The 25,760-nt window shown below is 37.2% G+C and overlaps 2 protein-coding genes across 3 annotated transcripts; both read left to right on the forward strand.

Moving 5' to 3' along the window:
• The first annotated feature begins 2,125 nt into the window (after positions 1–2,125).
• On the forward strand, positions 2,126–4,625 carry LOC125139446 (CMRF35-like molecule 5). Its single transcript, XM_047803623.1, has 4 exons — positions 2,126–2,312; positions 2,846–3,217; positions 3,720–3,812; positions 4,493–4,625. Exons 1-4 carry the CDS (start codon positions 2,276–2,278, stop codon positions 4,600–4,602), a joined length of 612 nt encoding a protein of 203 aa, XP_047659579.1. The 5' UTR covers positions 2,126–2,275; the 3' UTR covers positions 4,603–4,625.
• Positions 4,626–16,527: 11,902 nt separating this feature from the next.
• On the forward strand, positions 16,528–19,372 carry LOC113643840 (CMRF35-like molecule 1). 2 transcript variants are annotated; one of them, XM_047803613.1, is made up of 6 exons: positions 16,528–16,714; positions 17,131–17,502; positions 17,883–17,939; positions 18,102–18,203; positions 18,283–18,341; positions 18,806–19,372. In XM_047803613.1, exons 1-6 carry the CDS (start codon positions 16,678–16,680, stop codon positions 19,118–19,120), a joined length of 942 nt encoding a protein of 313 aa, XP_047659569.1. In that variant the 5' UTR covers positions 16,528–16,677; the 3' UTR covers positions 19,121–19,372. The 2 variants fall into 2 exon arrangements, with proteins under 2 accessions (XP_047659569.1, XP_047659570.1); XM_047803614.1 differs by having other exon boundaries at positions 18,283–18,320.
• The last annotated feature ends 6,388 nt before the right edge of the window (positions 19,373–25,760 follow it).

Consider the following 25,760-nt stretch of genomic DNA (forward strand, 5'->3'; position numbering starts at 1 on the left):
CAGTTATATTTTATATTTTTTTTCACCTTTCTTAATTTCAGGACATCTGATCATATGATGAGATAAACCACAGCGGTCCTGCAGAAGAGAATGCCTCTGAAACCCCAGACGTCACCTCAAAGAACCAAAATACTGTATGTGTAATTTCCAGGTTTTAGTCATTCCAGGGGACACAATAATGTGCAAATGTTAATATGATAAAGTATAATGATAAAATCACTACATGATTGATTTGTTGTTAGTGTGGGAACAGAGCCAAGTTAATTAGGCCTTAAAACAGGATGTACTTATTCAACTAAATAACAATTCACACCACAACTCATTAACACATGAAGCACCAGACTGCTAGCTGTGTCTCCTCAGTCCTCAGATACAGTCTTGTATTTTGAAGTAGGGCCCCAGGTCCACCAAACTGCCACTGTTGGGCCCCTGAGTAAGGCCCTTTTTCCTTGCCACTGCTGCTCATTTGGGATAAATATATATATATATATATATATATATATATATATATATATATATATATATATATATATATACATATATATTGTGAACTAAATCTATCTAATATTAATCTTGAATTTTGTACTTTATTAATCTTTATATTATTGTAATAAACTTTTGTTCTATGTTTATGTTTTGTAAAGCTGCTTTGAGACAATGTCAATTGTAAAAACGCCATACAAATAAACTTGAAATGAATTGAATAAAACAATCAATAATCAGAAATGGGTTCGTTCTCTAGCAACACCCCTGATACTGGATTATAACTTTCGCAGATTGATTTTCTTAAATGAGATAAAATAGATTCTAATAGATAATGTACACACTTACCTGATTTCTAATCACAATTGCTTATTTTAATGCTGTTTCTAAAAACCTCTCCAACTGCAGACCAAAACATAAACTTACAGAACACGACAGAATCCGTGTCCTTAAAGTAGGTGGCAAATTTGTGAGCACAGAGATTCTCTGTAGGCAAAAGTGTTTTTCTACTTCAGAGTGATAAGTAACGATGGACAGGCGGAAAAAAATTGAAAAGTTTAGTGAAGTACAGATCAGGACTTTGTCACCCATCAGCCCCTGAACATCACAAGATCCCAGGCTTATGTTATGTTCAAGATCTTGGAATGTTCTCTTGTGTTGTTTTGAGATGTTTATTACTTTCATGTCATGCTCTTGTTGATTTCTGTGTGACACCAATTAAACCTGCACTTCAACTCTATCTGTCTCCTGAAAAAACACAACCCTACACTTACACATTAAGTGTCCACGACTTATAAAAAGAAGCATGTACTCTGTTACACTGTACAATATTTCAGCTATATTCTTCAGGTCACGCCCATAATGTCAAGGAACAAATCATCAAACTGCATGAAATATAAAAATATTTTATTGTATTTGTCCCCTATAACATTAACAAACATTATTTAAAACTTAACACAGTGTTTTGCAGGTCCTTAATCAAGAGACAGTGAATAAAGTCTCATTACCTGCTTTAGTGACACTGTAAACACTGCGGTCATGTTAATGAAGCTCATTAAATTAAAAATGTTCTCATTATTATAAATGATTTTAATTATAAATGTTTTCCTTCATTAAAAACTGTCTTTTATTCATTCAACTACTAAATGATGCCACATAATGCACCATGAAATATGAGTGTGTGTGTGTGTGTGTGTGTGTGTGTGTGTGTGTGTGTGTGTGTGTGTGTGTGTGTGTGTGTGTTGATTCTATTTAACTTAGAATTTAGGAGTAAACCACAAGAAACACAGAACAGGGTCTCTCTCTCTCTCTCTCTCTCTCTCTCTCTCTCTCTCTCTCTCTCTCTCTCTCTCTCTCTCTCTCTCACACACACACAATCACACTCACTATCACACACACACACACACACACACACACACACACACACACACACACACACACACACACACACACACACACACACATAGCAACTTATTCTAATCTAAATTTTCTTGTTGTTTTTGTTGCTCAAATATTCTTATTCTTATTGGGACATGAACAACATGAGTGGGACTGCCCCAAATAACACACATACACACACACACACACACACACACACACACACACACACACACACACACAAACACAGACACACACACAGACTTCCCCTCAGATCTAGCCAGCAGACTGGTTATGTTTTATTCTGAAACCGCTGCGTTTTAATGAGCCACACATAAACCCAGTCTTTATTCTCTATATGTCTTAAATATCATTTTAATATATTATTCATTTTGTTTTTCATCTTCTCCTCATCATGAACATTATAACTGTGAGTCTGATTCTTTTTGAATGTAAGTACAATATTTTTTATATGTAATACAAAAATGATCTTTTAATAACGATATAAAAAAGTGATTATATATATATACAGTGTAGAGAGCTGGAATAGGCAAAAATGCTATACTATTTTTGAAGTGCTGCAGATTTGGTACATTTTATCCACGATTTAAATTATTTATCTGAAACTTACTCATAAAGTGTAAAGCAGGATTGTCTTAAGTTTGTTGTGTATATATATATATATATATATATATATATATATATATATATATATATATATATATATATATATATGTTTTTTACATATTTGTAATATCGGTTGGTAACATGAATCACACGTCATATATTTCACCTGGTAAAATTAAATTGTACCATTGTTAAAACAATTTAACCTGACGATCTGCTTCACACGGTTTATAATGATCTGCCCGTGTACAGCTGGTAAAGTGGCAGAAATGAGAAATATAAAACTCTTAACTGCATCTTGAACATATTTTTTTTGTACACTAATTTCATTTCTTTATAAAACCTACATATTAACTAGGCATTATGTCACATGGAGGCTTTCTGTCAGCTGAATCCGCTGAGGTGTCTGGAGGAGTCAGAGTGAAAGGACCACTGGGAGGAAATGTTACCGTTCTCTGTTCATACCTCAAAGGAAATGAGAACTTTCAAAAGTACTTCAATAAAGGCAAACCTGAAACACAGCTTGTGACACTGAGCAGCGGAGTAATGTGGGTCCGGGACGGCAGATATTCTGTGGAGGACAATAAAGAGAACAGAGAGTTCACCGTAACTATCAGGAACCTGAGTGGGGAGGACGCTGGGCTTTACTGGTGTGGGGTGAAACGGGCGAAGGAGAATTATCGGCTAGAGGTTAACCTTGATGTTGTGCAAGATGTAACCACTGAAAATGGTGAGAAGTGAGATCTCACATCTTATTATTAACCCCTGAAGACTATTATCAGAAGTAGAAGGGATTCATAAGTTGCAATAGATTTTCAACATTATAACACATTTAATCACCAAATGTGAAATCACAAATGTACTTTTATTTTAGTCTGAACCCTAAAACCTAACACATCATAGGCATTTGGATTGGATTAGCATGAAGCGGCTCCTACAGTACACGATTTACTGATCTACATAAGCTCTGCATTTTTAAAGACTCTTGGCCTATTATATATTTATTATTTATTAATAATATACCTGTGGTTTGAGATGCAGTGATGAGAAATGTGTAAAAATGTAGGTGTGAATTTTATAAAGTTTTACAAGTTTATAAACACACCCTATCGTGTAAGAAATAAAAGAATAAAGCATCTTAATCTCAGTGCATCTCACAACAGTATAAATATTCTGAAGTGTGATGTGTGTTACTGGAGACTGATGTGGACTTGTTTGTGTGTAATGAACAGAAAGACACATTACAGCAGCAACATATAGATCAGAAAGTGTGACAGAGACGACAGGAAGTTCTACTCGGCCCAGAGAGTCTCAGACACTTTCAGGTATGGAACAAAACTAAAGATGTTCATTCTAAGCCCAGAAAAACTGAAAGCAGAAATGAAGGCACAGCTTGACTGCTTGTTATGACACGTTGCTTGTATTTTGATGTTTATCCAAACTTCTCCATACAACATACGACATGTCCTCAGTCCTAAAGAAGAAATGCTCAAATTTATCAGAATATTTAATGATATCTTTAGGACATGATCTACAGTATATAGTGATTAGTAGTTTTTCATTTTTAGTCTGAAAGTGTGTTTGTGTGGTTGGGAGTGTTAATTCTACACATAGACACAAACACACACACACACACACACACACACACACACAAACACACATTCACACAAACACATACACACACAGACCCAAACACGCACACACTCAACCACCCAACACACACACACACACACACACACACACACACACACACACACACACATATACACACAAATTCACACAAACACATACATACAAACACACACTCACAAACACACACATTCACACAAACACATACACACACTTAACCAAACACACACACACACGCACTTACACACAAATTCACACAAACACATACATACAAACACACACTCACAAACACACACATTCACACAGACACACACTCTCCCACACACACAAACACAATATTTAGAATCTATTTTTTATTTATTATTATGTTTTACAGGCATCTACTCCTACATTAGATGGACTTTTGGTGGAATCCTGCTGGTGTTGTTAGTCATTTTCTGTGTCTTCGAATTCAGAGTAGTTCAAGCCAGTGCAGGTACAATATAATCCTCTTTAAACCATTATATAATTATAAACAATAAAACCGAGATTTCTCTCCCCCCCCCCCCCTCTCCGTGGCACAAGTCGGCCCAATTCAGCAAGAGAACATGGAGGTTTGTATAATTCCATTTTTAGATATAATGCAGTTATATATACTTTTTTTTTCACCTTTCTATAATTTCAGGACATCTGATTATATGATGAGAACCACAGCAGTCCTGCAGAAGAGAATGCCTCTGAAACCCCAGATGTAATGTCCGGTCCCACAAGACTGCACAGTGGCCCTGAGGACTCACTGAGAACCTCAAAGATCCAAAATACTGTATGTCTAATTTCCAGATTTTAGTCATTCCAGGGGACACAGTAATGTGCAAATGTTAATATGATAAAGTATAATGATAAAATCACTACATGATTGATTTGTTGTTAGTGTGGGAACAGAGCCAGTCCTCAGCTACAGTCTTGTATTTTGAAGTCCACCAAGCTGCCACTGTTGGGCCCCTGAGCAAGGCCTTTTTTCCTTAGGTTTTTCCCTGCCACTGCTGCTTGGGGATAAATACATACATATTGTGAACTAAATATATCTAATATTAATCTTGAATTTTGTATTCTATTAATCTTTATATTATTTTTAATATTAACCTTTTGTTCTCTGTTTATGTTCTGTAAAGCTGCTTTGAGACAATGCAATTGTAAAAACGCCATACAAATAAACTTGAATTGAATTGAATTGAATTGAGATGAATTGAATCAGGTTCTGGCGTTACGACCCTCACTTTCAACAATGCTCGTAGAGGAGGGAGCAAGTAACATAAAAGGACACGCGAGTCAAAAAGGACAGTTTTGTCGGTTTATTAATTAGCTGCACTCACGCATCACAGACAACTAGAAATAATCACATAGACCATTCATGATCACACACCAAACAAACACAGAGAACGAAAGGAGAATACAATGGGAACCAAAAAGAACACAGTGTATCAGCAACAGCTGGACGACAAGACGCACACACGAAGCTTAGTTCAATACAAGACGTCAGCATCAATATGGCGGATGAAATAGCTTCCCCTCAAGTGTGTGCCATGCTCACTATGAGCTAAAGCCAAGGGTAGTAGCCGTGGCCTGGCGACTGGAGTTCTGAGTGGAAATAGTGCAAACTCAGCCCCCCTCTTCGCACGTACTCTCCCCTTTTATCTCCACCCTGTGCGTCGAATATGAATGGCCGCAGGTGTGCAGGGGTGGAGCCTAACCTCAGAAAAATGGAAGAGACCAAGCTCATATAAATTGAAACACCCCACACTAAAGTAAGAATAAAGGTTTAGACCGTAACACTTCCCCCCCTAAAAAGACAGAAACAGTTTTTTTTTCTCTCTTTTGGAGAAACAAGAAAAAAAAACAAAATAAAACTGGTTCTGTATACAAAAGGTGAGTTTAACACCGTGACAAAGCATCCGCCACCACATTCTCAGATCCCTTCTTATGACGTATCTCTAGATTATATGGCTGCACCATTAGAGCCCATATCATCAAACGTTGGTTATGATTGTACATTTTGCTGAGAAAGACTAACGGATTGTGGTCCATATAAACTATGGCAGGATGCATACTGGCTCCCACATAAACATTAAAATGTTGTAATGCCAATAAGAGTGCTAAGGTCTCCTTCTCAATTGTTGAGTAGTTCAATAATTAAATTTTGAAGAGAAATAGGATACGGGATGAACAGCTCCTGCTCCGACATCACTGGCATCCACCTCCAGCTGGAACGCCCAATATACATCCGGAGCAGAGAGGACTGGAGCACAGCAAAGAAGAGATTTTGCAAACAAATGCCTGTTGACAGTCATTAGTTCAACTGAAATCAACCTTAGGACTACACAATTGAGTTAAAGGAGCAACAACACTCAAAAAGTTCTGCCAGAAACACCTGTAGTATCCGACCATTCGAGGAATCTACGCAGCTCTCGCCTCATAGTGGGCACCAGATACTCAAGAACAGCAGCCACTTTCACATCTAATGGTCGAACCCGCCCACCTGTTTCCCCAAGTATGTGACCAAAGCTTTAGCAAATTCGCACTTTTTTAAATTCAATGTAAGACGCAGCAGACAAATGATGGAACACTTCATGCAAAAGTGTTAGACGAATAGTTAACTACATCATCCAGATAGACGTTACAGTTCGAGACGTCACCCAAAACCATGGACATCAAACCGGTGCATTTCGCAGGCCAAACGCCATCCGCGTATACTGGAGAAAAGAATCTGGGGTGACAAACGTGGAGATCTCAGAGGCACGCTCAGTTAAAGGCACCTGCCTATAACCTTTTAGTATATCTAATTTTGTAATATATTTCGCCACAACCAGATTCTTCGATACAGTCATTGATACGGGCAATAGAAAAGCATCAGGCACAGTGACGGAATTAACGTTTCTAAAATCTGTGCAAAAACGAAACGATCCATCAGATTTTGGCACCAAAATACATGGCGAGCTCCAAGGGCTGGTACTTGGAACAGCAAAGCCATTGTGCAGAAGATATGTCACCTCGCGTTTCATTTCTTCCTGTTTTCTTACCGGACAACTATATGCATGTTGTTTAATGGGTGATGCACTACCGACATTTATATCATGCGCAATGACATTAGTACCTGGAGGGACATCATTAAACAGGTTCGGGAAACTATCCAACAATTTCCTAATGTCCTGCTGTTGTTCACTGGACAAATAAGACAGTTGAGTGGGAAGAGTTGACAAAACTTCAGAGTTTTTCAAATTTCCACCCCTTACAACCTCCATGGATACCTCCAATCCATCATCCACATCATCCGTAGGCAGAGTTAGAGTAAGCAATGAAACACGTTCCCTTGACTCAGTCACTGTCTCAAGTGAGGAAACATCAGTGGTCTCGCCCTTGACATCAGAACGGCACAAATATGGCTTTAACATATTTACATGACATAGGTGGGTTTTTCGCCACCGTTCAGGTGTATGGATCACATAATCCATCTCACTGACCTTGCTTTTAATCACATAAGGACCAGAGAACCGCGCTGCAAAAGCCGACCCAGGAGTAGGAATTAATACTAAAACTCTCTCTCCTGGTAGAAAGTTATGTGCAACTGCCTTCTGGTCAAAACAACATTTTATTTTCTTTTATGAGCAAGCAAGAGCTTCTGTAGTTGCAGTACAGGTTGTGCGTAAACGTTCACAAATACGAGAGACAATATCAAGAACATTAGTCTTTTCAGAAGGACCTGTACAGAGAAACTCTTCCTTCAACATTTTCAAAGGACCACGAACATTATGTCCAAACACTAATTCAGAAGGGCTGAATCCCAACGAATCTTGTCGTGCCTCACGCACCACAAATAAAACAAAGGGAACTCCCTCTTCCCAATTGTTTCCAGTCTCTAGGCAATACTTCCGCAGACTTGATTTCAATGTCTGATGCCAACCGTCCAAGAGCCCCCTGAGATTCTGGATGGTAGGCACTCGAAACAACGTGACACACTCCTAGAGCTTTTAAAACATTACTGAAAACACAGGGTAAAAAATAGGACCCCTGATCTGTTTGGACAATCTTTAGGAGGCCAAAAGCCATGAAAAATTTCATAAGGGCTTTTGTCAGAGATTTAGCAGTTATACTCCTTAAAGGAATCGCTTCTGGGAACCGGGTAGCCACACACATGATAGTCAATAAATATTGACACCCAGACTTAGCGCGAGGAAGTGGGCCCACACAATCTACCAAAACACGCACAAATGGCTCTCCTACAGCAGGGATAGGACAGAGAGGAGCAGGTGGCACCACCTGGTTAGGCTTTCCCCCGATCTGGCAGACGTGGCATGTTTGACAGTATTTAGAGACATCAGATTATATTATTTTATATTATAAACCTGGCCAGAAAAAATGTTGGAGCACTCAATTATAGGTTTTAGGTGTCCAGACCAAGGATAATCATGAGCCAAACTTAGCACATGCTGTCAAAATTGTGAGGGAAGCACAATTTGATGCACTACATTCCAATCATCTACTTGCTCAGCATTAAGCAGACTGCTCCATTTGCACATTAGCACTTTGTCACACCAATAAAAATGTTGATTGCCCTGAGACAATAGATTCCCGGCACTCGCATGACATTTTTGTAAGGTCGCATCATTTTTCTGTGCATCAATCGGGACTTCGAAGCTTAACCTTCTCCTGAATGTCATGTTTTGCTTGTGCTCGTGTCATCATAGCGCTTATAGAAAAAACATCAGGTAACATTTCAGCCAGCACATCAGACTGCATCTCTCTGCTCGGAGCATCAGTTACCCTTACAACAGGCATGCATACCACCAGCAATATCATTTCCCATTATAAAGTCAATACCTTTCACAGGTAGCGATGGGCGAACTGCGACTTCAAAACATCCAGATGCCAATTCGGAAGTTTTCCATATATGATGGAGAGGAACGGCTACGAACCCCATCTCAATGCCCTGCACAATCGTACTGGTTTCACAAGCAGAACTCCCAGAAAAATCTAAAATATTTGACAGTATGAAGGACTGAGATCCTTCAGTGTCATGTAAAATTCGCACTGGTTTGCGACTTTCGACACCATTTAAGATACAAATCCGTCAAACACAAAAGTCTGGAAACAGGGATCAAGAGTAGAACTAGTGCCAGATGAAAAGACGGTTTTTACTAAAACAGTACCTCAAGGTTGAACAGGCAAAGAATCTTGTCGCTCGCATTTTCGTTTCAAGCTATGACATTCAGCCATCACATGTCCCATTTTGTGACAATCTTTATTAGAGTTTGCACTACTAGGAACCCATTTGCTTTTAACATCTGAGACAATCTCATGTGGTGCTGAACCTCCAAAATCACTTGAACGCTTATAAAACACTGTATTATGCATCAGAGCATATTCGTCTGTTAATACAGCAGCTTGCTGCACCGTACTGACTTTTTGTTCATTTCAATACAAAGCAGTGTGCTCTGGAACACAGTTCTTAAATTCCTCAATCAGTATCAGCTCTTGCAAAGAAGTATAATCCGTAACCTTACACGCTTTAAACCAGCAGTCAAACAACATTGCTTTCTCACGAACAAACTCAACGAAAGTTTGAAATGCAGATTTTTTCATGGTACAGAAACGTTGTCGGTAATGTTCAGGGACCAATTCATACACCCTCAGAATCGCATCATATTGAACGCTCTCTTCCAACGAAAGAGACGCACTCACATCTTGTGCTTTCCCGGTTAATTTACACTGCAATATCAAGGCCCAAACTTCAGTTGGCCACTTTAGAGCACTTGCAATATGTTCAAAAGCTTGGAAATAGGCTTCAACTTATTTCTCACGAAATGGTGGGACGATTGCAATATTTTAGCCACGTCAAAATGTGGAGATGACTCAACTACAGACTCAGATACGTGACCTGATGGAACAGAGTGATTTGAGACAACAGTTGGACTTGATGGACCAGCAGCTGCCTCAGAGCGATCATTCAAACTAATAGATGTTTAAGGAATCGTTTGCTTAGAGAGAGCTTGAGCAGCCTGCAACTCCACCTGCCGAAGTCGCACCTTTGTATCAGCATCAATTCGTTACATTTAAATCTGATGTTTTAAATCATCTTGTCTCACCTGAACTCTATCCTGAGTCTCTAATTGTAGATGAGCATTAATTTCAGGCAAAGCCCCGGAAGAAAGAGAACTTGGGTCGAATTTAGGCATGGAGAATGGTGGACCTGCAGCAGTTATCGCGGGACCAGCTGTTTCCACAGAAACAGTCTCCGTAGGAGGTAAAACCCCTTCAATCAAAGCAGACATAATACAAGATTTTATTTCCGCTTTACACTGTGTTTTCAAAATAGAAATCTCATAATGCTGAGCGATCAGAAACAAATCAGTTTTCCGACACACCTCTAACGCCTCAACACTAGGCTGATCTATGAATTTGTGTATGTCAAAAGTTGCCATTTTACAAAAAAAGTGAGGAAGCAAATAAGCAAAAATCCACACACACTCCGGTCTTACCTGCCTAACCGGAAGCCTAACTATATCCTATTGCTAGTCTTCGGAGGGTACCAATTAAGAGACTTCTCTCCCCCCCCGGGATACCTCCAAAAAAAAAAAACCTAAAATAATAAAGAAAACAACAAACAGTAAACCGTAGCCAGAACTGGTGCAAAGCACAGCCCTGTTGGCTTACTCTGACTCAACGGAGAATGTGTAGGACAAACTCAATGCGCTCTGCACCAAACACGTTAGTTACTAACAGCTCTCGGGAAACAATAATACAAGGCGATCCCGGACGAGCCCCCATTTATGTTACGAACCCCACTTTCAACAATGCTCGTAGAGGAGGGGGCAATTAACATAAAAGGACACGCGAGTCAAAAAGGACAGTTTTATCGGTTTATTAATTAGCTGCACTCACGCATCACAGGCAACTAGAAATTATCATATAGACCATTCATGAACACACACCAAACAAACAATGAGAACGAAAGGAGAATACAAATGAAACCAAAAAGAACACAGTGTATCAGCAACAGCTGGATGATAAGATGCACACATGAAGCTCAGTTCAATACAAGACGTCAGCATGAATATGGTGGAAGAAAGAGCTTCCCCTCAAGTGTGTGCCACGGTCACTTAGAGCTAAAGCCAGGGGTGGAGTTCTGGGAGGAAATATTGAGTATATATTGGGTATATGGCCCAGATAACAATGAACACATGAGAACCATATGTGGTTGAGCTATGGCACACAGTGAGAAACACGGACTTGTGGTAAACCTTTGGCTTATACGTGGAAAAACACAGGAATCCTGAAATCAAGTGTGGCAGACATCCTCCGTCCCACACCTCAGGTTGCTATGCAGCTTCCCTCCTATAGGTGGAGTGAGACTACGGCGCGAATGTGACTGAGATTCGGCCAGTGGGCGGCATTTCTGCTTTCCTCACAACTGTGTAAGCTACGTTCAGGTAAGTGATTGGCACTTTACAGTCATATAATTGAAATATGCAGCATTGTGTCAATATTGCATGTTATTAAGCAATTAGTTATTAGTTTAATTGAGGAAGGGGTAAAATTAGCTAATATTTTCCACAGTTTAACAATACAGTTTAATGTATGCTAGGGCTTCGCTGGTTTGGCGTTTTAAATTCCGATGTTTTTGGCTAGAAATCAACAGTACTTAAGTAAAGTTGGCCGCATATTCACAGATTCGAGTTTCCCAAGTCAATAACTCCTGAGCTAAACGCTGTTACTGCACAAATAACACCTCTTTTCTATCGTAGTAATGTAGAGAGGCAGCTACAGACCAATTTTCCTCAAAATCAGCTTTCCTCCGCGGTGGACAAAATACATGTCTCTATGTGCGAACCAAGGGACCGTCTGCAAAGTGCAAAACCCGAAAAGCGAATACTAAAAACAGTCAACTTGGAGAAATGTCTTTTTGTATCATTTTTATGTTTTTTTATATGAAAATATTTCCCCCAAGTAAGTGTTGTAGTATAACTATCAAGACATCAGCGATGTGTGAGTTGAATTTGGTGACAGTACAGTATTCGCTTTTAGAAGAAGACAATGAAGTAAAAGCATAAAAACCTCTACGAACATTTTCACCCTTCGTGCCAAAGAAATTCAGGAACTTATTACAGAGATGATCAGAAGCAGTAACATGAGACAGTTTTATGATTTAGCAATTTGTTAAGAGAATTTCCTTGACTGTCATTAATCAGATCTGGCAGAAACAATACCAGCCTTATATTCATGTATGCAGTCTTTCCATAATTGATGATGTACAGTCAGACCTGAGAGTCGCCACCTACGCTCCATTTTACGGCAAGATGTCTTCATCATACGCAAATCTTCATTATACTATGGAGAAGGATGTACAAAATGAAACAGATCATGACTTTTGAGGACCAAATAAGTCCAGGCCAGATAAGAGAGCAGAATTTAACCTTGTTTCTAGAGGATCAGACAGAGAAACTACTTAACGAAGAGTCAATAAAAACAGTAAAGTCAGAAGGGTTAATTAACCTCCATTTCCGGTATGTCAAGATACGAGAGGAGGCAGTGTTGACAAACGGTTTGTGCATATAAAAAAGACTGCCAGATGATGACAACCCTAAATCAATAGCAGACAACTAAGACACAAAAGATCCATTAGATATCACAAGGTATAATATATAATATATAATATCAGGTCCTGGTTATAACACGCTTTCTTACATTAATGAATCATTATACAATGATTTTGTCCATTTATAGTAAAGGAGCATCATTATATGTAACTATAAAGGACAAAATCGTTGTAGAATTTAAATAAAATAAGAGTTGGAATTTCAGTGTCTCTGGGGGAAAGAACCGTTATTACAAGCTACCTTCCTGTACCCCGGTCAGAATAAAGCACAAAGTGAAGTCGTACCCCCTGGCACACACTGAGGGGTAAATGACACCTACAAGGTGCTGCCTGTGGTTTGAGATGCAGTGATGAGAAATGTGTAAAAGTGTAGGTGTGAATTTTATAAAGTTTATAAAGTTTTACAAGTTCGTGTAAGAAATTAAAAAATAAAGCATCTTAATCTCAGTGCATCTCACAACAGTATAAATATTCTGAAGTGTGATGTGTGTTACTGGAGACTGATGTGGACTTGTTTGTGTGTAATGAACAGAAAGACACATTACAGCAGCAACATATAGATCAGAAAGTGTGACAGAGACGACAGGAAGTTCTACTCGGCCCAGAGAGTCTCAGACACTTTCAGGTATGGAACAAAACTAAAGATGTTCATTCTAAGCCCAGAAAAACTGAAAGCAGAAATGAAGGCACAGCTTGACTGCTTGTTATGACACGTTGCTTGTATTTTGATGTTTATCCAAACTTCTCCATACGACATACGACATGTCCTCAGTCCTAAAGAAGAAATGCTCAAATTTATCAGAATATTTAATGATATCTTTAGGACATGATCTACAGTATATAGTGATTAGTAGTTTTTCATTTTTAGTCTGAAAGTGTGTTTGTGTGGTTGGGAGTGTTAATTCTACACATACACACACACACACACACACACACACACACACACACACACACACACACACACACACCCAAACACACACACACCCATCCACACAAACACACACAAACACACACATACCCACATACACACAAACAAACAAACACACACACACACACACACACACACACACACACACACACACACACACACACACACACACACATACACACACATACACACACACACAAACACACACAAACAGACACACACATACACACACACATACACACACACATACACACACACACACAAACACACACACCTCACTTCCTCTCAACTGTAGCCCACTAAAGATCACTGTGGTTTACATAGTTATATAAACCAGTCTTTATTCTCTAACCTCACTGATTATTACAGTTTAGAATAATTTTTTATTTATTATTATGTTTTTGATTGTTTTACAGGCATCTATTCCTACATTAGATGGACTTTTGGTGGAATCCTGCTGGTGTTGTTAGTCATTTTCTGTGTCTTCGAATTCAGTGTAGTTCAAAGCAGTGCAGGTACAATATAATCCTCTTTATACCATTATATAGTTATAAACAATTAAACCGAGATTTCTCTCTCTCTCTCTCTCTCTCTCTCTCTCTCTCTCTCTCTCTCTCTCTCTCTCTCTCTCTCTCTCTCTCTCTCCCCCCCCTTCTCAGGCACAAGTCAGCCCAATACAGCAGAATACATGGAGATTTGTATAGCTCAATATTTATATATAATGCAGTTATATTTTATATTTTTTTTCACCTTTCTTAATTTCAGGACATCTGATCATATGATGAGATAAACCACAGCGGTCCTGCAGAAGAGAATGCCTCTGAAACCCCAGACGTCACCTCAAAGAACCAAAATACTGTATGTGTAATTTCCAGGTTTTAGTCATTCCAGGGGACACAATAATGTGCAAATGTTAATATGATAAAGTATAATGAGAAAATCACTACATGATTGATTTGTTGTTAGTGTGGGAACAGAGCCAAGTTAATTAGGCCTTAAAACAGGATGTACTTATTCAACTAAATAACAATTCACACCACAACTCATTAACACATGAAGCACCAGACTGCTAGCTGTGTCTCCTCAGTCCTCAAATACAGTCTTGTATTTTGAAGTAGGGCCCCAGGTCCACCAAGCTCAACTGTTGGGCCCCTGAGTAAGGCCCTTTTTCCTTGCCACTGCTGCTCATTTGGGATAAATATATATACATATATATTGTGAACTAAATCTATCTAATATTAATCTTGAATTTTGTACTTTATTAATCTTTATATTATTGCAATAAACTTTTGTTCTATGTTTATGTTTTGTAAAGCTGCTTTGAGACAATGTCAATTGTAAAAACGCCATACAAATAAACTTGAAATGAATTGAATAAAACAATCAATAATCAGAAATGGGTTCGTTCTCTAGCAAGACCCCTGATACTGGATTATAACTTTCGCAGATTGATTTTCTTAAATGAGATAAAATAGATTCTAATAGATAATGTACACACTTACCTGATTTCTAATCACAATTGCTTATTTTAATGCTGTTTCTAAAAACCTCTCCAACTGCAGACCAAAACATAAACTTACAGAACACGACAGAATCCGTGTCCTTAAAGTAGGTGGCAAATTTGTGAGCACAGAGATTCACTGTAGGCAAAAGTGTTTTTCTACTTCAGAGTGATAAGTAACGATGGACAGGCAGAAAAAAATTGAAAAGTTTAGTGAAATACAGATCAGGACTTTGTCACCCATCAGCCCCTGAACATCACAAGATCCCAGGCTTATGTTATGTTCAAGATCTTGGAATGTTCTCTTGTGTTGTCTTGAGATGTTTATTACTTTCAGGTCATGCTCTTGTTGATTTCTGTGTGACACCAATTAAACCTGCACTTCAACTCTATCTGTCTCCTGAAAAAACACAACCCTACACTTACACATTAAGTGTCCACGACTTATAAAAAGAAGCATGTACTCTGTTACACTGTACAATATTTCAGCTATATTCTTCAGGTTACGTCCATAATGTCAAGGAACAAATCATCAAACTGCATGAAATATAAAAATATTTTATTGTATTTGTCCCCTATAACATTAACAAACATTATTTAAAACTTAACACAGTGTTTTGCAGGTCCTTAATCAAGAGACAGTGAATAAAGTCTCATTACCTGCTTTAGTGACACTGTAAACACTGCGGTCATGTTAATGAAGCTCATTAAATTAAAAATGTTCTCATTATTATAAATGATTTTAATTATAAATGTTTTCCTTCATTAAAAACTGTCTTTTATTCATTCAACTACTAAATGATGCCACATAATGCACCATGAAATATGTGTGTGTGTGTGTGTGTGTGTGTGTGTGTGTGTGTGTGTGTGTGTGTGTGTGTGTGTGTGTGTGTGTGTTGATTCTATTTAACTTAGAATTTAGGAGTAAACCACAAGAAACACAGAACAGGGTCTCTCTCTCTCTCTCTCGCTCTCTCTCTCTCTCTCTCTCTCTCTCTCTCTCTCTCTCTCTCTCTCTCTCTCTCTCACACACACACACACACATGCACACGCACGTGCACACACACACACACAAACACACACACAAACACACACACACACACACACACACACACACACACACACACACACACACACACACACACATAGCAACTTATTCTAATCTAAATTTTCTTGTTGTTTTTGTTGCTCAAATATTCTTATTCTTATTGGGACATGAACAACATGAGTGGGACTGCCCCAAATAACACACACACACACACACACACACACACACACACACACACACACACACACACACACACACACACACACACACACACACACACACAAACACAGACACACACACAGACTTCCCCTCAGATCTAGCCAGCAGACTGGTTATGTTTTATTCTGAAACCGCTGCGTTTTAATGAGCCACACATAAACCCAGTCTTTATTCTCTATATGTCTTAAATATCATTTTAATATATTATTCATTTTGTTTTTCATCTTCTCCTCATCATGAACATTATAGCTGTGAGTCTGATTCTTTTTGAATGTAAGTACAATATTTTTTATACGTAATACAAAAATGATCTTTTAATAACGATATAAAAAAGTGATTATATATATATACAGTGTAGAGAGCTGGAATAGGCAAAAATGCTATACTATTTTTGAAGTGCTGCAGATTTGGTACATTTTATATATATATATAAACAAACTTAAGACAATCCTTTTTTATACACATATGTGCATGTGTGTATGTGTGTATATATTAAATTGGTAAAATTAAATTGTTCCATTGTTAAAACAATTTAACCTGACGATCTGCTTCACACGGTTTATAATGATCTGCCCGTGTACAGCTGGTAAAGTGGCAGAAATGAGAAATATAAAACTCTTAACTGCATCTTGAACATATTTTTTTTGTACCTTAATTTCATTTCTTTATAAAACCTACATATTAACTAGGCATTATGTCACATGGAGGCTTTCTGTCAGCTGAATCCGCTGAGGTGTCTGGAGGAGTCAGAGTGAAAGGACCACTGGGAGGAAATGTTACCGTTCTCTGTTCATACCTCAAAGGAAATGAGAACTTTCAAAAGTACTTCAATAAAGGCAAACCTGAAACACAGCTTGTGACACTGAGCAGCGGAGTAATGTGGGTCCGGGATGGCAGATATTCTGTGGAGGACAATAAAGAGAACAGAGAGTTCACCGTAACTATCAGGAACCTGAGTGTGGAGGACGCTGGGCTTTACTGGTGTGGGGTGAAACGGGCGAAGGAGAATTATCGGCTAGAGGTTAACCTTGATGTTGTGCAAGATGTAACCACTGAAAATGGTGAGAAGTGAGATCTCACATCTTATTATTAACCCCTGAAGACTATTATCAGAAGTAGAAGGGATTCATAAGTTGCAATAGATTTTCAACATTATAACACATTTAATCACCAAATGTGAAATCACAAATGTACTTTTATTTTAGTCTGAACCCTAAAACCTAACACATCATAGGCATTCGGATTGGATTAGCATGAAGCGGCTCCTACAGTACACGATTTACTGATCTACATAAGCTCTGCATTTTTAAAGACTCTTGGCCTATTATATATTTATTTATTTACTTAAGTCTATAATATTTGCACAGTTATCACTATAATGTTTACAGACAGGAATATGTTTCTCTGCTTTTCTCACTGACTTTCGTTTCCCAAACTACAGCCACAATAACCAGACTGAGAACCACGGAACCACAGGACCAACAACCCTTCGGTAGAGGTAACAATACAAATATACCAGTGTGTTCATAGTCTCATCCATTCTATACAGACAAATGCATGCATAATGTTTGAACAAGCTTCCAACCAAAACCTACCAAACCCAAACCTAGCAAGCTGTAGGACAAGTTTATATTAGTAATGTTTTTATTTTTTAAATCAGATGAATCTGTGCATCTCGGACTCTATCTGGGTGCAGTTCTGCTGCTGTGTGGGATTATGAGTGCCGTATTTGTCATTATAAAGGTCAACAAGGCAAAAGAAGGTGATAAAAGAAGTACTTTATAAAACACTCAACATTACAACATTTATAAAACACTGACAAACTGTTTTGTTTCCTGTAGCATCAACACAGCACGGAAATGACTCAGAACCTGATGTGGTATGTGGACAAGGTCACTCTGTAAGTGTGTGTGTGTGTGTGTGTATGTATGTGTGTGTGTTTGTGAATGTGAGTGTGTGTCTGTGTGTGTCTATCTGTGTGCGTGTGTGTGTATGTGTGTGTTTATGTGTGTGTCTGTCTGTGTGTGTGTGTCTGTCTGTGTGTATGTGTGTGTGTGTCTGTGTGTGTGTGCGTGTATGTGTGTGTATGTGGGTGTGTCTGTGTGCGTGTGTGTGTCTGTGTGCGTGTGTGTGTGCCTGTCTGTGTGTATGTGTGTCTGTGTGTGAGTGTGTGTGTGTGTCTGTCTGTGTGTGTTTACTTTCAACTAATTTATCTGTCTTTACTAACTGCTGGTCTGAGTCTGTGGGCTTTAAATTAAGTTTCTTTAAATTTAAGGTGAATTCATTAGAAACTATCATAGTCATGTGTTTACATTCTGTATGGCTATTACACATTTATTATTTTCCCTTTCTTTTTTTTTTTAGGTTGAAAGCAACTATTTATCCCCTGTCCAGAGGCCAGATTGCACCTATGCAGCTCCAAAACCGAGCCGAAACCGGACTCGTACTCTCCCATGCCACTTAAAACCCGCAGTGATTCAGAGCTTCTCTGGAGAAAACCAAGTTCAACATCCAGGGGCAGTCGTGTCTGGAAACTGTCCACGACCTCAGAGTTGTGCACCAATATTCACTTCAACACGACCCGTTTCCTACCTTGTGCAGAGATCCCATGTGCTCAATCACACGCCTGCTATTCCACAGGAGTCACCTGATGTCTACGCTACTATCAAGCGCCAATGATAACACTTACTATCATTATCGTTACTATCATTACATGCTATTGCCTTTTCTTCTTAACTAAATCGTTCTTTTATTGTAAATTACATTAAAACGGTGTTTGGCCGAATCAAATGTGATTGACTTTTATCGAACTAATAATGAAAGGTTTTGTCACTTTGTCAACAAATTTGCTTATTTTTTTCTGCAGAAATAAACAAAAGAAGTGAGATTGTGTATCTCAAAATTATGTGTGAATAAAAAGGCTTAATTCCATTTAATGAGCAACCATCACTGTTCTGTTTCAATCTCATTTTATGGGTTTAAAACCTATTTGCTAGCATCGCTGAAAACTGTTGTACTGATTAAGGGAGCAATAAAAGTGGCCTGTAGGTTAGTTTAGTATCTGGAGCATCGGGAGTTGTGGGTTTGCTCAAAACAGCCAAGTTCTTATTGTTCATGGTAAGAACTTATCTCCAATGCTGTGAACCTTCATAGAACAGCACAAACAGGTTCTAACCGGAAAAAGGAGACGGAATGAGGCTCCGCTGCACTACTGGAAATCAAGGACAAGGACATTTCCAAGACATCCCAAACTTTTGAACAGTAGTGTAGATGAAATTAAAAACATTGCATGTTCACTGGGTTTGCTCTTTAACATATCGAAAACATGTAGGCTTATAAATAATGTCATCTCGGATCTAATTCTTTCTTTAAAACTATCGCTACGATAAATATAAAGTATTGTTGAAATCTTTGTTGAATCTGAATATAATTTATTAGACAGTTAAAAGAGTTCCTGGATACAAAACATTCAAGAACCTCTGATGTTGTTAAAGGTGTTGAATATACGATTGTTTTTCGTTCTCACTCATTGTGTAACTTTGTCTATGCAAACGTCGCTTTGCTGCTGCATAACAAAGACGCATCACATTTTAGATGCCAAATGCAAATCATATAGATTTAGTGATAGGCACACAGAGATATCTAGTGCTGTTAAAAAACCACTTACATTCAGTCGTTCTTTCTGTAAACAAAGACATTTACATGGACTACAAGAGAAAATAGTAAATTGAACATGATTTATCTACTGAAAGGTGAGTAAATTATTCATACACTGAGGTGTGTTTAGTTCGTCTTGTAAAGAAAAGATTTCTATGTTCACTCATATATGTTGAAATTAAAATTAAAAGATTATATATTAATATTAAAGCTATTTAACTGTTTAACGTGGTTAAATATGTACACTAATACGTACACATTCGCTATTATGATGCAGTAACAGAAAAAATAACATTTAAAAATATGTTTGCTGTGACAGAAAGGTTATATTTCTTTTATTAAAAATTGCAAAATCTGACTTTTTTGCTTTCGTGTTTCCTTTTCATGTTGGCAAACCAGCTTTATTTTAGTATTTTAGAATTAAAATAAATATCATGTTTAAAAATGGCACTGAACATTGTATTAATTTCATCATATCATTTTTATATTATAATATAAACTGTACTTTAGTAAGAATTATCGTCTCATAGAATGTTTTTCGATGTAATATTTAATATTAAATCCGTGTGGCTTTGTGACATTTAATACGTATCTTTCTAACTAATATCTAAACCACACAGATGTAAAACTGTAACAATTTAATTCTACTTATACACAATAATTCTAACAGATACAGTATGTGATGTAGCAGATATCAGGAACATTACATAAAGGTTCATTCCCGTGTCTCTCCACCAGGAGTCACTGTTCTCATACTGACGGCATTTGCTTCGTTCAGCAGTAAGTAAGAAATAAAGGAAGTGACAGAATTGTGGAATCATATCTCACATCTCGCCTAAAGAAACAGATGAGTTTCATTTATTAAATTTGCATATTCGGTTATACAAAATTCAAAGTGAGATTAATATTTAATAAAATCGACTGATACTGGATCAATTTGTCACAGTTTTATGAATCTGACCCCCCCCCTTTTTATAATACCATGAATTTCTTCATGTACAGAAAAGTTTCCCTGATTAGACTGGAATTTATTACCTGAATTATGCAAATCATTAATATGCAAATCACTTCACTACAAACACCAGCTTCCAAAGTAGCTCTATTTGTTTGTTTGTTTGTTTGTTTGTTTGTTTATTGCATTTTTAAGATACATAATAAAAAATAATGTGTAATAACAATCTGAAGTTTGCAATTCTGCACAATGCATCGTGTCTTTCAGGTCCTGATGTAGAACTGCTTGAAGAATGTCAGGTAACATTTTAATTCAAAATTGTCTGTATTGTTCTGTTATTTCCAGCCATTTTAATGTTTATATAAATGCTAATCTTTTTGTTGTAGGTTAATTTAACTGTAAATTGTGCACAAGACTTCCTGAAACAGATCCATTACAGTATGGCCGAAAACCTATCTCAGGAGGTGAGATTTTTTTGGTCTGTAATACTTTAACAGAATTTGCACTGCCTGAATATTTGAATATAATAATAATCGGTGTCTCTCGTCTCGTCTTGTAGGAAGTGGAAAATTCTTTAAAATCAATAATGAATATTTCAACTCTTGTGCTAAACCATGCTACTGACAGAACTAACTTAGCCTCCTATGGACTTGATTTATTGAATGTAACTAAGAAACTGTTGTCTAAACTGGTGTTGAAAACAGACACTTACAGCAACATCAGCTTCTCTGTCCAAAATCTAGGTAAGGAATTTAACAGAGAAACAAATTGTCTAGGGGCTTAAATTAATATGGGGACATTTTCCAATTAGGGACAAATGATGTCATTTAGCTTATTTTATTTGCTAGATTTTTGAATAACGTGTATGATCAAGGAGGTCTGATACAAACTGATTTTTCTGTAAGACTAGAGGATATTAATAAACAGCTCCACAACAGCTCCGAACACGTACATACATACATACATGCGATACATTCATTAGCCTGATGCTAAATCAAAACGAGAGTAATAGAAAATAAAACAAATATTTAGACTAGAGCAGACACCAAAAAAAAGTCACTGAATCATGTTTAATATTTTTCCAGAGGTTCAAGTTTTCATGGTCGGACCTCATGCCAACTTGAACACAACTCCGACACTCGTCACAAGCCACGTTTCTATGGATATTGATCTAATTGGGCTTTCAATAGTAAATAACGGTACAGTACTTTTCTTTACAATGTGTTTGGAAAGTTAATTTCATCAGATATTCAAACCGTTCCAGGTCAATTAACAGACTGCTATAGAAACATTGTCTCCACGAAGTATAAAGTAAAAAAGTCTAAAAGTTAGCATAAATGTTTGACCTAAAATAAAATGATAAAAGTCAGAATTCAGTTGATCTTTTTATAGGATCTTAATTTAATCTTAATCTATCTTAATTTAATCATATAATCTTAATCAATCTAGCGACATTGCCTTCACTATATACCGTCTATTTGTGCAACTGTCAATAGATTATAAACATATTTAAGCACTTGGTTTTAATCTTTAAATCTGTACTCAGGATCAGCTGCTGTGGCCTTTATGACTTACATCAATATGGAAGACATCTTTAATCCTAATTTCACTATCACACTGACTGAATCAAAAAAAACCCTGATGTCTCCCATGGTCTCTTGCTCACTTGTCAATGTCGGGAACAAAAAGATAATAGAACCAGTCCATTTCACCATAAAACACATCAGAGTATGTATGTTTCTATTTCAAATAACTTTCATGATCATTTTAAAAATTTTGAATTGTTTATTTTGATCCTTTTTTTTTATTGGCAAGGAGTTGGACCCTGGGTCCATTCTGTCCTGTATGGACTGGAGCGTGCACAGAATGGATAGTTGTCACATCATAAAGAGCAACAGGACTCACACCGTGTGCAGTTGTAATGACATTATTAACTTTGCGCTCGTCAGTGAGACTGAACTATGCAGGGTAAGATACCTGTGTAATAGATGTATAATATATAATGTGTATATGTACAGACATCTTCTGAATGAATGGCATTATACATAAAAATAAGAAATGAAAAACTTTTAACTTACATATTTTACATTTTTAATAAATAATATATATTTTTTTTTAGCATCAAGGCAGGATACTACATAGCTGAATCCATTTGCAGAGTTTTATTAACCACCAAAACACAGAGCAAACAATCCAAATCAAGAGGCAATAAACAGAGTCCAGAAAAATGAGCATATAATCCAAAAAACAGAAATAGTTTTCAGAGGGGCATCCATTTGATCCATTAAAGAGAAAACGGGTGAATTCTCAGGCAAACAATGATATGATAGCAAGAATTGTGCATGTTCACAATGGACCCGGAACCTGAAAGTGAACTAGAAGTGGTTATAATTCTGGAGAGGGCTCACTTTGGTGGGCTGGAGGGGAGGTGGAGAGTAAAGCAATACAATTACAATAGCAAGTCTGTGATCCAAGACCAATTATTAGTGAATATGGAATTGATGGATCAGAACTCATGCTGCAAATTAGCTAGTTAATGTTAGTAATATAGTTAGCAATCAAAACTGTACAACTTAACAAACATTGAAAAATGGAGAAGAAGAAACACTTGAAGGAGAAACATAAAAACAACAGTCAGATTGAAAAGTGACATTAAATTGTAAAACTTGATGTTTCTTTTTCTGAGATGTCCACCATTCAGCAATTTCATTAGTAATGATCTCATTTTTTCTAGCTTAATTTAAATGTGAATTGTCCAGTATACTTTGTGAGATTTCTTCGGAATAACCTACCTGCAGAATTACCAAAAGAGGTGAGAAATATTTCACTCTCTTGCTAATTGTATGTAAAATGACTTTTATGGTGGAAATCTTCTGTTTATTGTTAAGATTGTGGAAATGTACATGACTGCAACAATGGACCTTGCAGAACATATCGATATACAATATGAATCCAATTGGAATGCAATTGTGATATTATTTGCAAATTGGCTGCTGGCAAAAACACTGTTGAAGAAAACAAATGACTACAATTCCATCAGCCTCTCTCTCCAAACGCTAGGTATGGAAACCGCTAGCAAATGATATAATACTACATCTACTGTATATAATACATCTTATATGTTCACATCAATGTCTCCTTACATAAATATGAACTAATTTTGCTATACGGCACTTTTATTTATATGTGCTTTTAAGTATAGAGTTTAAACTATGTCAAAAAACACACCTGACATTTCAAATGCATCTTTCCAGAAGTTCAGCTTTTCATGGTTGGACCTAATGTCACTTTGAGCAAAACCCATCAACTCAACACAAGCCATGCTTCTATGGATATAGATCTCAATGGGATTTCAAAAAACAACAAGGGTATAGTAATTTTAGTGCTACAGTAATATCTTTCTGGCTAAATGTTAGGCTGGGCAACATACTGTACACACGCACATTTTACCAAGGACTGCTGAAATTCAAGAAGACAGACATAATCACTACTACAACAGTATTCTAAAATCACATTAAAATTTACTGAGGAAAATAAATAATCTTAACTAATGTATTTCAAAATACCAAAAGTAGTTCACCTTAAATTTCAGTCATTCATACTGTAGGTATATAAGTTTCTATCAAATGCTTCACCTGAGCTACACAAATTCAAATGAAATCAGAATAAATCTTGCATTGGTCTGCAGAGTCACCTTTAGATGAAGTATTTATCAGACATAATAATAAACACCACTTGGGGTTTCAATTAGATTATAAAGTTTGTCCAAACATTTTATTTATAATACAAAATTTTGCCAATGATAATTTTTAAAGCTCTTACCGAATAGTATAAAGATTATTTCAGGTTATAGGTGAAAAGTGCAATTTCATTCAGGATCAGCTGAAGTGATGTTCATGAGCTACACCACCATGGCACACGAACTGGAACCTTTCCCCGAACCTAATTGCCTAAATCTAACCCTCATGTCTACTTTGGTGTTGGCAATATTACAAGGTGATCTCATCACCAAGCCAGTTAACTTCACCCTCAAGCACATAAATGTACGTAATTTTACACACTTTTTTTGGTTTGTTTGTTTTAGATTTAATTTAATCGATTTGTCTAAATTTGTCATTGACCAGGGTTCTGATACAGACCATGAAGGCATTCTCTCCTGTGTACACAATTATGTGATGTGGAATAAAAACCTTTGTAATGTCACACAGACCAACAGAACTCACACTGTGTGCTCTTGTTATCAGTCAGGAGACCTTTTACTTTACATGCTGACCATCTCAAACACAGTAAGAGATCCTAAGTACACATCAGTATCAAAATATATTATGTGAAAATATTATGGTTAGAAACTATACAAATGCTATGGTTACGGCCAGGTAGCTCAGTGTTTAAGGTGCTCGGCTGCTGGTTGTAAAGTCATTGGTTCGAATCCCAGGTCTACCAAGTTGCCACTGCAGGCCCCTGAGCAAGGCCCTTAACTCTCAATTGCTCAGGTGTATAAACTGAATTAAAAATGTAAGTCACTCTGGATAAAAGTGTCTGCTAAATGCTGTAAATGTAAATGATCCACTGTGGCAACAGCAAACAGCCCGAAAGATCAACATCACAAAATGTCATAGCTGAAGATTTTACATTGATTGCACATGGTTTTGATGCATGTAAACACAAAATATTTAAGCTTTTTAACTACATGCTAATAATTTAGAGCTG

Source organism: Tachysurus fulvidraco, chromosome 18 (assembly GCF_022655615.1).
Source record: "Tachysurus fulvidraco isolate hzauxx_2018 chromosome 18, HZAU_PFXX_2.0, whole genome shotgun sequence".
Classification (NCBI taxonomy): Eukaryota; Metazoa; Chordata; class Actinopteri; order Siluriformes; family Bagridae; genus Tachysurus; species Tachysurus fulvidraco.